The 11715-nt window shown below is 37.2% G+C and overlaps 3 protein-coding genes and 1 long non-coding RNA gene across 7 annotated transcripts in view; 2 read left to right on the plus strand and 2 right to left on the minus strand.

The window, feature by feature from the left end:
- LOC115242526 (probable phospholipid-transporting ATPase IA) overlaps positions 1 to 2651 on the plus strand; it is a 14412-nt gene extending 11761 nt beyond the window's left edge. For 2 of the 4 annotated variants that reach the window (XM_029818906.1, XM_029818908.1), the window contains one exon: positions 1464 to 2651. In XM_029818906.1, coding sequence (XP_029674766.1) covers positions 1464 to 1561 — 98 coding nt within the window. In that variant the 3' untranslated portion in view covers positions 1562 to 2651. Of the gene's footprint in view, positions 1 to 452; positions 551 to 1463 lie in introns of all 4 variants that reach the window. The other 2 variants (XM_029818904.1, XM_029818903.1) reach the window with 2 other exon arrangements.
- Positions 2652 to 2855: 204 nt separating this feature from the next.
- LOC115242528 lies at positions 2856 to 7329 on the minus strand. The gene is made up of 6 exons (XM_029818910.1): positions 6726 to 7329; positions 6276 to 6500; positions 5780 to 6111; positions 4865 to 5453; positions 3977 to 4615; positions 2856 to 3760 (listed from the first exon to the last, which is right to left on the minus strand). The coding sequence occupies exons 1-6, from the start codon at positions 7073 to 7075 to the stop codon at positions 3091 to 3093; spliced, it is 2805 nt and encodes a 934-aa protein (XP_029674770.1). The 5' UTR covers positions 7076 to 7329; the 3' UTR covers positions 2856 to 3090.
- A 142-nt stretch (positions 7330 to 7471) lies between these two features.
- The window catches only part of LOC115242527, a 42296-nt gene continuing 38052 nt past the window's right edge, over positions 7472 to 11715 (minus strand). The window contains 3 exon segments of the mRNA XM_029818909.1: positions 7472 to 8004; positions 8183 to 8761; positions 11571 to 11657. Of these exon segments, the coding sequence (XP_029674769.1) occupies positions 7837 to 8004; positions 8183 to 8761; positions 11571 to 11657 (834 nt within the window). The 3' untranslated portion in view covers positions 7472 to 7836.
- LOC115242533 overlaps positions 11585 to 11715 on the plus strand; it is a 1403-nt gene continuing 1272 nt past the window's right edge. The window contains exon 1 of the long non-coding RNA XR_003885067.1: positions 11585 to 11668. This is a non-coding gene — a long non-coding RNA (uncharacterized LOC115242533). The remainder of the gene's footprint in view (positions 11669 to 11715) is intronic.

Consider the following 11715-nt stretch of genomic DNA (forward strand, 5'->3'; position numbering starts at 1 on the left):
TATATATATATATCTGCTTAAATTGCACTTGTATGGCAAGCTTCTTAGCAACGTGCATGTTTTTGAATTAAATTTCATTAATTCCTTCGAATGAAGAAGATATCGTGAGGATTGATATCCTTGCGAGTAAATTCACAAACATTTTTCACGTTTAATTTTCACTTCGTTTTTTTTTTTTTTTTTTTTTACTTAATTCCTGCATGGTAATTGCACCGCACTTACTATCACATATGTAATCGACGTCGGCGTGAAAGAAATTATACGAAACTCGCGTTGAAATTGGGAACTATCGGTCGAGAATTCCGAGGGCAAGATAGAAAGATAGACACAGAGAAAGAAACAGAAAAGAGTTATAGTTCGTCGTTTTATCCATGTAATGTGGACGAGGGAGGGTGTTTTCTCTGGCCAAAGCCGAGAATCTATAAATTATTGCTGAATGCCCGGCTTTGCAGATTGACGGAAACGGCGAGGCTGCTGAAAAACGTTAAAAGTGTTTTCACCAGACGCTCGAATGCCGCCTCCAGAGTCAATGTCGAGGTGGAGCTGTCACGTAAGTTGTCTTTTCCACAGACACTCACATACGCCGGGGAAATTTTACGATACCTGATTCTCTCGATATATCCTTCGCGATCGTATTCTTCCCTATAATTCTATATACTTCGCAAACTTTTTTCTTACTAGGTGAATTTTATCACGATTCTAACTGTTCTATTTCTTCGTACTTTATTCCGCACTTGAGCACGCGCTTAATTTCTCACGGCTTTCCGTTTCTTGTCCGTTCGTTCGTAAGCTTTATTTTATCGACGAGTGTTGTCCTAAAATATTGACTATACTTTTCGAAAGAAAACATTTACGACAAACTGATAACTATATGCACATTTTCGCACCTGCACCGTGTTATCTTATAGTTGAAAATTATATTTTTTTAGCAATCGCGAGATGCATATTAATATATACCAAACGTTCTCCAAGTCACGCATTTTTCTTCTTATTCTGTTCTCTTGAATGTGTAGATTGTTCAATTTACGAAAGGAAATGCGATACTTCTAGAACACTTTGTATATATATTGCTACAATTTTAATTTATAGAATGATTTAAAATTAGAAAATATTTCGTTTTTTTGCTATATAAATAGCGCTTGAAAATCGATAAATATATTAAAGCAATTTCGAATTTTCAATTTTCAACTCTTATGGACGCGTCTAGTGATGGACTGATAGATTTGAAAAGTACTGAATAATTTCGAGTATTTTATCCACGCTTACAAAATTTTTTGATAATTTTCGAAATCTTTATAATTTGCTTGAATTACTTGAAGATCGAAAAGAAAAATAAATCGAATGCCTATCGCTAGACGCGACTTCACAATTTTCCGATATCTTGCATGCCCGATTAATGGACAATCTTACGGCAGAGATTAACGAATTGCGACCTTTGTTATTGCGCATGCTGCGCGATGCAGATGGTTTCGCGTTCTCTCAAGAGGAGGGTGGTTCGGTAACCCAGACGGATGTGATCAGAGCCTACGACACGAATCTTCCGAAACCCGGCGGCATGTGATTTAAACGGGATGACCGTCATATGGCGAGAAGATGCTGGCTGCTCTTTCAAGTGACCTGAAAGAGAGCGTTTCGCTTCTGCTCGTTTTATTCGACTGATGCTTGAGCGCTTCAGGGAATCGTCAGTCGATGGATCGATATCCGATCAATGATAGGCTTAAGAACGCCGTGAAAACTCGAAAGAAAATATTGACCCTTAATCAGTCGCGTTTTGTTAAATTAAAAAAATTAGAGATTTTTTTTTAAATTTTGATGCGGTCTTATAATTTCGAGCAATAAACAACTTTTGTTAGATTTTTATTGCTGAAAAAAAAAGAAAATTATATATTCGTAAGTTTACATCTGTTAGATGCAAAAGAGATGCGATTAATTAAGGGTTGATAACGTTAATGTTCAAACGAATTCCTCTCTGAATTACTGCGATCAATTTGTAGAAGAGAACTCTAACATATATATTAGTATGAATAATTATTTTGATACTCCGTGAAATTTTATTCTGATATCGTAGAGACCCCTTCTTCTTAAAAAGTATTGAATAGCACGGATTTTCGACGATGCGGCTGTGCGTTTCGCCGCAATGCATTTGAGAATGCATTTCATGTTAGTGTCAAAGTCGTGCAAAGTCCTATTATGCACTGGTAAAACTGCTTTATATGTATATATATATATATATATATATATACACATCTAAAAAAGAAAAATTTATACACATTTCCAAAATTGAAGAAAGCTTTTGCGATCGAGACACAATCAAGGAAGGATTACGTTCGATTTCGTGCCAGAAGACTGTTGCCCTTGTTCTATATTCTATGTGTATATATTACGTTACTCTTTCTCTTTTTTTTTAAATCGATAACGTCTATACGTATATCATTACTGTACATACACATGAAAAACTGCATTATTATCTAGTCAGAATTCGATACCTATCTTTCAGTTCAAAGAGTCACTCTTCCGCCCATCATGGTACACTCTATTTTAAATTTGTGACTGAGGAATTTAATAGATATATATATACATATACATATAACATATGTAAAGTAACAATTGTATACACTATGTTCGGAATAAAACGGTGATAAAGATCTTAATCTTTTCTCATCTTTTCTCCAACGACAAGTTATAATAAAATATAACGACAAAAACGAATAAAAAATAATTAATTATTAATTTATATATATATCAATAAGAATCAATATCCAAAGACATATTTTTATTAAAGTGTTATAGCAATAATAATCGTACAAAGAGCGTGTAGAGATACGATATTCCTTGGGGTAAAATTGCTTCTGAATAAAGTATGCAAATTCATATGCAAATTCAGTATTATACTGAATGATCCAAAAGTCGTTATATTTAAAAAATATTTATAACTAGATAAATAATCGACGCTGTTAGCTAGTGTATTTCTTTTACCTTGTCGTGCTCGAAATAATAAATAATCGTAGCTGTAACGTACCTGATACATGACAAAGTTACATATCAATCGCCATTGATGAAGTTTCAATCAAATCTTTCAATATGTACTGTTCAAGTTGTTTTTGGTGGTTCCAACTTGAGACTGATGAAAAAGTTTTCGCGATCCTCTCTGTACCGCGCTTTCAAAAGAAATTCATATGCAAACGAGTTCAATGGAAAACTGTAGCTCTGCGCGAATCTCTGACAGTCCGTTAACCAGATTGCCATGTTGAGAACGTGTTTCCTCTTCAAGTCCACGTTCTTAGATCTTTTTTCGTTCTCCGAGAGTATCTTTGATTCCAACGTGATCGTGCGCCAACGATAAAAAAACTTACGCGTCAGATATCGTTGTCTATATGTCCAGATATCGTTCGTCGTCTCGTCAGCAATGTTTCGGCGTGTCGTGAACTTTATTCTGGCCAGGGTTGCCGCGAAAATGCGTCTGGCTAAACGCGAAAATCCATCTCGCTCGGTTCGTATTCTGTTCTGTCCTTCTCCTGAGCGAATACCGTTGAAATTAGATTCTAAAGTCCCGGTTTGCGTGATTGATTGTTTTCTTGTAGAAGACGATGGAAAATTCGCTTGAATTTCCCTCAAGTCATTTAATCCCAGAACTTTAATCAAAAAGTGACCTACATACGGCATGCAAGGCGGACTGCGTTCTGCTACGGTCCAAGTTTTTTGATACTTTGAACAGCGCGGACTTCTATAAATCTTGGAGAGCTTTTCCATTGACTCGTATCTAAAATATATGAAATTATATTAGAGAGACGTTTATGTTTTGCTTTTTTAAAAGAAAATTATTAATATAAAATGGAATATCTCGAAAGATATGATATTTACATGGGCTCAAAGAAATATATTCATGAAAAAAATCCACGAAAGCAATATCATGTAACTGCAAATTCAGGGATTAAAAGAAATTAATTATCTTGTGTAAAATTAATGAGAGGCGTACCTGTTGGCGTGATGAGTTCTCAAATAAGACCAACTTCTCCGAAGCCTGTAAATTGGCGGAGCCTGCAGACCGGCCAGGATAGATCGGCAGGATTGAAAATTGCCGAGCGCGAAACACTTGTCGGCTGCATTGATGAATCTCGCCATGATCCTGGTTCTCATATCGAGTTGCTTGATCGCAAGGATCTCGCTGACGGTCAAACAGGCGATCCGGTGACTGAAAGCGATCCACGCACCTACATTCGGCGCGTTGCGTGAGGATCTCTGATGGATCAGCACCTCGATTTCGGTTGCCGGAATGCGAACGAAAAGATCGCGATCGATCATCGTCAGTTGCGTGGCTAGAGTTGTGCTATCTAAATCCCACACGGTGATACGAAGATTCATCTTTAAAAATCTCCGCAATTGCGCTGTGCCTTTATCGACGTCTGCGGTTTCAATCAGCTTTTTCTGTTTGCGCGCACCATTGATGAAAAGCACGCGTTCTAATAGACTGCTAGATTTTCCCGTAATTGTCGTTTCAGAATTACCGCTTTCGCCTGATATCTGATTTTTTCGTCTGCAGAAGAGCTTTCTTTTCGCCTGCTTTTCTTTTCCGCATCGAAAATCTCGAACAGATGCCAAGTGATGTCTTAGCTCTCTGTTATGTGAGAAATTATTTAATAAACCAGAGTTTTTATTTAAATTATTCAAAATATATAGTTTAAAAATTACATATTTGTCGATTATCTTTTTAAATTATTTAATATACGCAAAAGTTAAAGTGAATAAAATTTAGGTCTCCAAATCTTGCTTAAAATTTATATGCTTTAAACAGAAATTTCTTATGAACAAATACCATGAATCACATACGATATTTATAAGATGACAAATGTTTTCTCTATATTACCTATAAGCAGCCGCAGCTGCCTGAGGTCTGTACCAATATTCCGGTGTCCAGAAGAGTATCACTCGTCCTCTAGTAACGGTACTAGAACCACCGGATGTTAAAGCGGCGCAAGAAACGCTGGCTGTCAACTGACGACGCGAGACCGGAAGTCTTAATTCCGGGTCCGACGGTTGTTTGCGGATGTTGACCGCGCTCGGCGATCTGAGAGTTTGCACGGATTCGCGTTCGCCAGGCTGGACCGACCACGGTCCCAGCGCGTAGAAAAAATGTGCTGCTGAAGAAAAGGCGTATCTTCGCGGGTGCTTTTGACTTTTGAAGGATCTGTGATCCTCCCAGATCGTCACGCCGCTTTCGATTAAATTGCGGGGGTTAACGAAGCGATGCGGAAGTTCAGAGACGTCGACGTAACCGGAATCACCGCGATAAGGACCCAGAATCAATTCGGAATTGCATTTCTCCGGTATACCATAGCCGAAACGCGATACTTTCGAAGCCAAAGACGATCCTTTCTGATGCTGTTGTTGGTGTCTTTCGTATTTTTTTTCTACATGTTTTATGAACTCTTCCTCGGAGAGTATATTTTGACGCTCTAAATGTTTTTAATCGTTGATATTTATATCGTCTTTTTATCAAAATATTTGCATTGGAACGTATGCATATATGAATTTATTTAATTTTCTTATATAATAAAAGCATATTAGTTTATTATTTTTATTTTTCCTTTCTTTAAAGTCTTTACGTTTATTATTTTATATCACGATAAGAGAAACTTTGAGATTTTTTTTTCCTAGGTATATCTAAATAGATAAAAAGATTTACGAGTTTTGCAAATCCGACTGCTCTAACCGTGACATCGGCTGTGCTTTCCGGGAACGCCGACACTGTCGTCTAATTGGCAGATGTTGCAAGACGTACTTTTGCAACTTGCGGTGCGATCGTGACGATGAGCGCAGCGATTTCTTGCGAAAATGACATTGCATAGTCCTCCGGAACGTTGCGATTTTGCCTGACTGTCAAACTTCATCTGGCATGGCCAACTTTGACAGGATTTCTTGCAGGTGACATAACGAGGTGTACGATCCCCTAGCTCGTACATAAGATCCTGCAAGCTGGCTCCGGCGAATCTCACCGGAACAGGCGTATAATGACCGTTTACCAGCTCGTTAAAAGACGATCCGAGATACAAGTCCTTTTCTGTCCATGTAGGAGTAACGAAATCACCGGCACCTCCATAACGAGTCCATATTCTGTTTTTTTTTTTTTTTTTTTAATACGCGATTGATGATATTGATAACAAGTAATTTAATAAATGTGATCATTAAGTATTGTTTCGAAGGAAGCAAGAGATATTTAATCTTCGAAAATGTCGATTCACGTAATGAAATCAAAAATAGTTTACACCAATTGACACCTGAATACTGGTTTCTTCGCGTTGCGATTATTCTTGACTTCGATCTCGGATGATAGTAAATACAGTGTGCTACTGCTCGACGAGCTCGCCGCCGTTGTTTCGGATAATGAACTACCATCCATCTTATACGCCAATAATCTCCGTACCTGTTCGCACCAGATCCTCCAAAAAATTCTGCGCCGCACGCCACCGAGTTCATAATAATTAGCTCGACCATCAATGAATCTAAAGATAATGAATCTAAGATAAATCAAATGTAAATTGATTCTCCTAAAAAAAAAAAAAACATGAAAAAGATTTATAATTTAAAAAATTAGTTTATTATATAGATGTAATCATCTAATTAATTATTAGATTAATAAACTAATTTTTTATTTTTTTGTGAATGTTGAAGAAAATGGAAAACGAGTCTTTTTTTATACTCCTTGTTTCATTTAACGAAGAGTATACCTTGCCTTTAGTGTCCTACGACGTCTTCTCCTAAACACACTGAGCGTAACATATTCTAGAGGATATACGGAGACGAGTTCAAAACTCTCGATACTGACGTCGATATCGGATGGGCAAATGAAAGCAGGATTAGTCTGGAGAACATCGGCGGCGACGATCAGTCTGGTCGGTGTGAGGCCCAGGGTGACCTGACGTAACCCACGTCCATTTCTCGTGGTTTCCGCGAACGGCGACTCTACCAGAATTGTCTCGGAGAACTCGCAGTACTCCGACAACAATAGCTTACGTATCCTATTATTTTGCGGACGAGCGTCACGACGGGGCAACCTCGTTTCACCTGACGCGTTCATGGATGATTTCTCTCGCGCGGCGAGGAGAAAAATAATAACGCGTCGCACGGATCATCTATGAGATTTTTTACGACCCAATGATTTTCAAAGCGTTCAAAGATCGTCTATTTGTCAGAGCTTAACCGCGCTGGATTAATCGCTTTCTCGACCGAAACGTCAAAGAAAGACTCGTAATATTATTCGTAGATAACTTCTCGCAAAATTTCATTCTGTAAAGGGTGACGATTGTGAAAATAAAAGTAACTGAATTAATATAGTTATTAAATTCGTATCTTTATAGTATCAAAATATCGCGATCGAAGAAATTATATTAATGTTAATTTTTGAAATATCTTGAATATCTAGTGGATTTCGTGTTTTTAATATGTTTATTTAGGAAATCGATAAATTCCAAGATTAGGTATATCGTCGCTTTTATTTAAAAATTCAACATCTCGCCGAATTTTCTGTTAATATTCGTATATAGAGTCGCGATTGTAGTAGATTACATTCAAAGATAGAGACTACATGGTAAATACTGGTCGTAAAACCTCGTCGATTAATAAGAATTAGCTCCTTCACTCCATTTACTCGGTGTATAATACGATAATAAATAAGATATAAAAAACACGTACGTGTGTAAAAGAACCTCACTAATAGAGAGGGAGCGCTGTTTTACTTATAATAAATGGTTAGCATCGAAACGTGCAAAAATGTACAAAATTTACGCGCGAAGATACATACAAAGATTGTTCCTACATTCTCTCGACTCAATTACATTCTTATCGACTACCGTTCTCCGGATTTACTCTGATGGTGACTTTGTTGCTGAGAGCGGACGCGAGCTTCTCGACATTGCCTTGGAGAAGCTTGTTCGGCTCAGAATTCGTTGTATCGTTACTGGGCGTCGCCGTGTTTTCGGAAATAGTCTTCACGGGCGACTGATTTTCCTGAAATAAATTTACATTCATAATGTCGTTCCTTCTAAGAGAATACGCGGTCAAGTAACTGTACAAGTTTCCAGAAACGTAGGCAATGGAAAGTTACGGTCATTAAAGATTGTAGAAATTTATGACAAATATAGTTAGTTTTTTCAGATCGATTTTATCTTGTGAAATGATCGCTTACCACTCCTTCAGTCTTTCTTCTGAGGTTCGACCTCTGCAAGGTCGCGACGAGCTCGTTCTGCAACCTGGATACGACAGGACTGTTGGCCGCCTCATCGACGACGCCGTTTCTATCGCGACTTGGCTGTTGCGGCAAGAATTCCAATCTGGATGGTTGCTTCGTCTCACCCTCGTACGCCCCTATCCTGACGGCCACCTTGCTGCCGGTGAGGGATTTCGAGACCTGTGCGCCGTTGGTCGGCGAGACCGATGCAAGCGAGGTTTTGGCGAGCTCCGCGACGGGACTCGTCGCGGCATCCTTAGGGACCTTGCTTCCAGTACCGATATGATGTGGACTTCCGTTCGAAGCCGGGTTCGTTACCGGAAAGTATGTCGGCGGCGGCTTCGGTACTGTGTTAGGTGCTTCCTTCAGTTTGAACGACTCGATACTCTGCATCTCCACTGAGTCATCGTTGCCTCGATTTTTCGAAGGAAGCGGAAGTGGAGGAGGCATCGGAGGAGGCATTGGAGAACCCATCGTCGTCGTCGTTGCTGCCGTCATCGTTGTCGAGGTCTCATTGAGCACCCTTTTTTCTTGTTCCTAAAAATAAAATAGAACGCAATTATAATAAATATTAAAATAATATATTATAATTTATCAATTATAAATTTATGTGTCAAGCAGACTAAAATTATATTTTAAAATTAATATTTGAAAAAATAAGATTAGAAATGAAAACGAAAGAACTTCATTAACGCAACAAATTATGAATTAAGACATAACTGATATCTTAGAACAGAATTTTTTATTTCGAAATATATTTTTAATTTAATTAAATTAAATTAATGTGTCGATACGAGATTATTAAATAAGTTTGATGTATCGATAAATCGACACACATGCCAAAGTCTTAAATGAAATCGCATATTAATGTTAAATATGATTATATATAATTACTAACGTTGTAAGGCGTGATTGTGACCAGCCCTTGTTTCTTTCTCATTGTGTCGGTTATATTATTCGTCTTCGACCTTTTTTTATCCATACTTGCAAACTGTCCGAAGGTATTTTTTAATTATATATAGTACTAGCTAAATAATTTAATATGTCATATATTCCACTTTCCACTTTTTCTCCGTAAGTTAATTGTCCACTCCTTTTTACATTTACGCTTTTTTCTGACGTACGATCATTATAATATCCTCGATTAAAGTCTATTATCTCGCACACAAAAAGTATATTACTGACGTAAAAATCTTCGATATATGTATGTCCTGGTGATATATCAATATTCAAATAATCCTTTTTATGGCAGTTTCAATTGAATTTGGTTTCTAGACTGTTTAAAAAACTTTTCCTTTAATACTTTTGGTTCTCCCGAGGTAGGGATCTGTCAACCTTCAATAGAGAAGTCTTTTTTTTCACGACGCGTTTGTGTCTCGACAAACATACTCCGCTTTTCGTTATGGCGTTTTGCGCGCGTGCGGCCTTATTTTCTTCTAATTACGATTGCACGGCGACCTCGAGTTTTGCGGTATTTCACAGACCGCCGATCGCGCGACACGACGAACGACTGAGAAAATACGCTGCGAGAGTAACGTGCGTTACGTCGTCTTACATTGAGTTGCTCTTATGTAAGCCCCTATTATTTTGCACGTCTGCCGCAATTCGTAGAAAACTGTCGAAGCGAGGAGAAAAAGAAAAAGAAAAATGTGGCGCATGAGACCCGTGTCCTGTTGCGTTGCCTTGCATATCACGTTGCACTCCCGCGGTATCAAATATACGTATGTATTTCCGTACGATGAAATCGCAATCACGGCTACCGGTTGTAGCGAATAAATCCGTGAGTGCCTCGATAACGGTGATTAATGGACGATAAGAAGTGACAACAAGTCGCTAATCAATCTCTGGCTTTCGTAATAGCAAGTCATCACTTGGTCGTGTCGAAGAAATGAAAAAACAGTGATTTTTCTCGGCGCGATAACGAGATCATTAAAAAAAAAATGTATATATATATATATATATATTTTATCTAGATTTATCTCCAATATTTATTTCTTCTAAATGAGAAACGTAGAAATACATAAAACACATAATTTAGTTTATAAGCACATGACAGCATGTGATAATTCAAAGGCACTTGAATTTTAATATCGTTTCTGAACAATTATTAGCCATCAATTTGCAGCTGGTTTCAAAAATTTCATGTTATTATCATTTTATCATTAGCATTATTATTATCGTTATCATTATTATAATTATTAATGCAATTCTCGCGCATACATTACGTCCAAGGCAACACGTTAAGAATAATGCGATGCGCACATACACTTGAATAATTGATAGCTAATTTTCTAATATGTCGTTTCCGCGATTAAATGTAGTTTTTAATTCACTCTCGCACACATTTTCTCTGCTGCGCGGTAATACAAGAACTGAAACAAAACGTCGTATATACGTGACTTTAAAAGTGCAAACTGTTCGCTATCTCTCGTCGTTTCAACAATACTACCGAGCGTCACGACCAATGTGTGCCTGCACAGGTATACAAGAGGTAAACGTGTCGGTGCGTCAGCATTACGCACACACACCACTATGTAATCTGCACGCCACACTGACGATGACTATTCCGGGATCTTTATAATTTCGTGTTCTTATCTGTTTGCACCGGCATATCCTTGCTTGTACGGTTGTGTAATTAAAAAACGCGCTACATTCGAGCCGCTTTAGTTATGCTTCGAAAAATTCTTCACTCAGGAAGTAGCGTTCTGGTGAAAAACTCAGTTGCAATTTATTTTTGGCATCTTATTATAAGACGAAATCAATTCTTCTCTGGTATATTATTCAACACAATCATTAATTCCGTTTTGTTCATTATAATCATCTTTTTTTAAAAACCATTGTAATCATCTAATTTTATGTGAGTTATATTTTTATTTATCAAAAAATTCTTATATTATCTTGATTTTATGAAATTCAAAATCTATATCGTTTCAACTAAATTTATTAATTTTCTGAATTAAAATTCTTTGAATTAAAATTCTGGTTAACGGTAAATCAGGTAAATTTATCAATGTGTGTAGTGTTAAATAAGACTTGATCATCTTTACAATGCGTGCAACATATTACGTTACTAATCGGTTTCAAAGATATATGCATATCACTGAACAGTATACCAGACTGGCGTCAGGTGGACTATTGTTATCATGAAAGTTAAAATATCATATATCTCGAATTCCGCGACGCAAAATCGGAGAATAAATTCGCGAATTTTATTTTTATAAAGTCTAATAATTTTTCAAACCTTGTTTGCAACATATCTTAAGATATTGACAGAATATTAGAGAAATTTAAATCTCTCTCTCTTTCAATAATAAACAATTTATTTGTGCCAATTAGCTTTTCTTACCTTCTCGAGAACTTGATCTGTGGACTGCGCCTTTTGCTGAGCAGAGTTGAACATCTTTTGGTGTGCACGCTTAAATTCCTCCATCAACTGCAAAACGAGTAAAGTGTCAGTTTTATTATAGAGCATTTTTTATCTGGTGATGAAG

The sequence above is a fragment of the Formica exsecta genome, unplaced genomic scaffold, assembly GCF_003651465.1.
Source record: "Formica exsecta isolate Colony F162 unplaced genomic scaffold, ASM365146v1 scaffold60, whole genome shotgun sequence".
In the NCBI taxonomy this organism is placed as follows: domain Eukaryota; kingdom Metazoa; phylum Arthropoda; class Insecta; order Hymenoptera; family Formicidae; genus Formica; species Formica exsecta.

Excerpts from the sequence above, each read along its gene's own strand:
- LOC115242528 (XM_029818910.1), bottom strand. The coding sequence starts at position 7,075 with ATGAACGCGTCAGGTGAAACGAGGTTGCCCCGTCGTGACGCTCGTCCG. Across the intron at positions 4,616-4,864 it reads GCAGCTGCGGCTGCTTATAG|AGAGCTAAGACATCACTTGG; the intron begins GTAATATAGAGA and ends CTCACATAACAG. Across the intron at positions 3,761-3,976 it reads AGAACTCATCACGCCAACAG|ATACGAGTCAATGGAAAAGC; the intron begins GTACGCCTCTCA and ends CATATATTTTAG.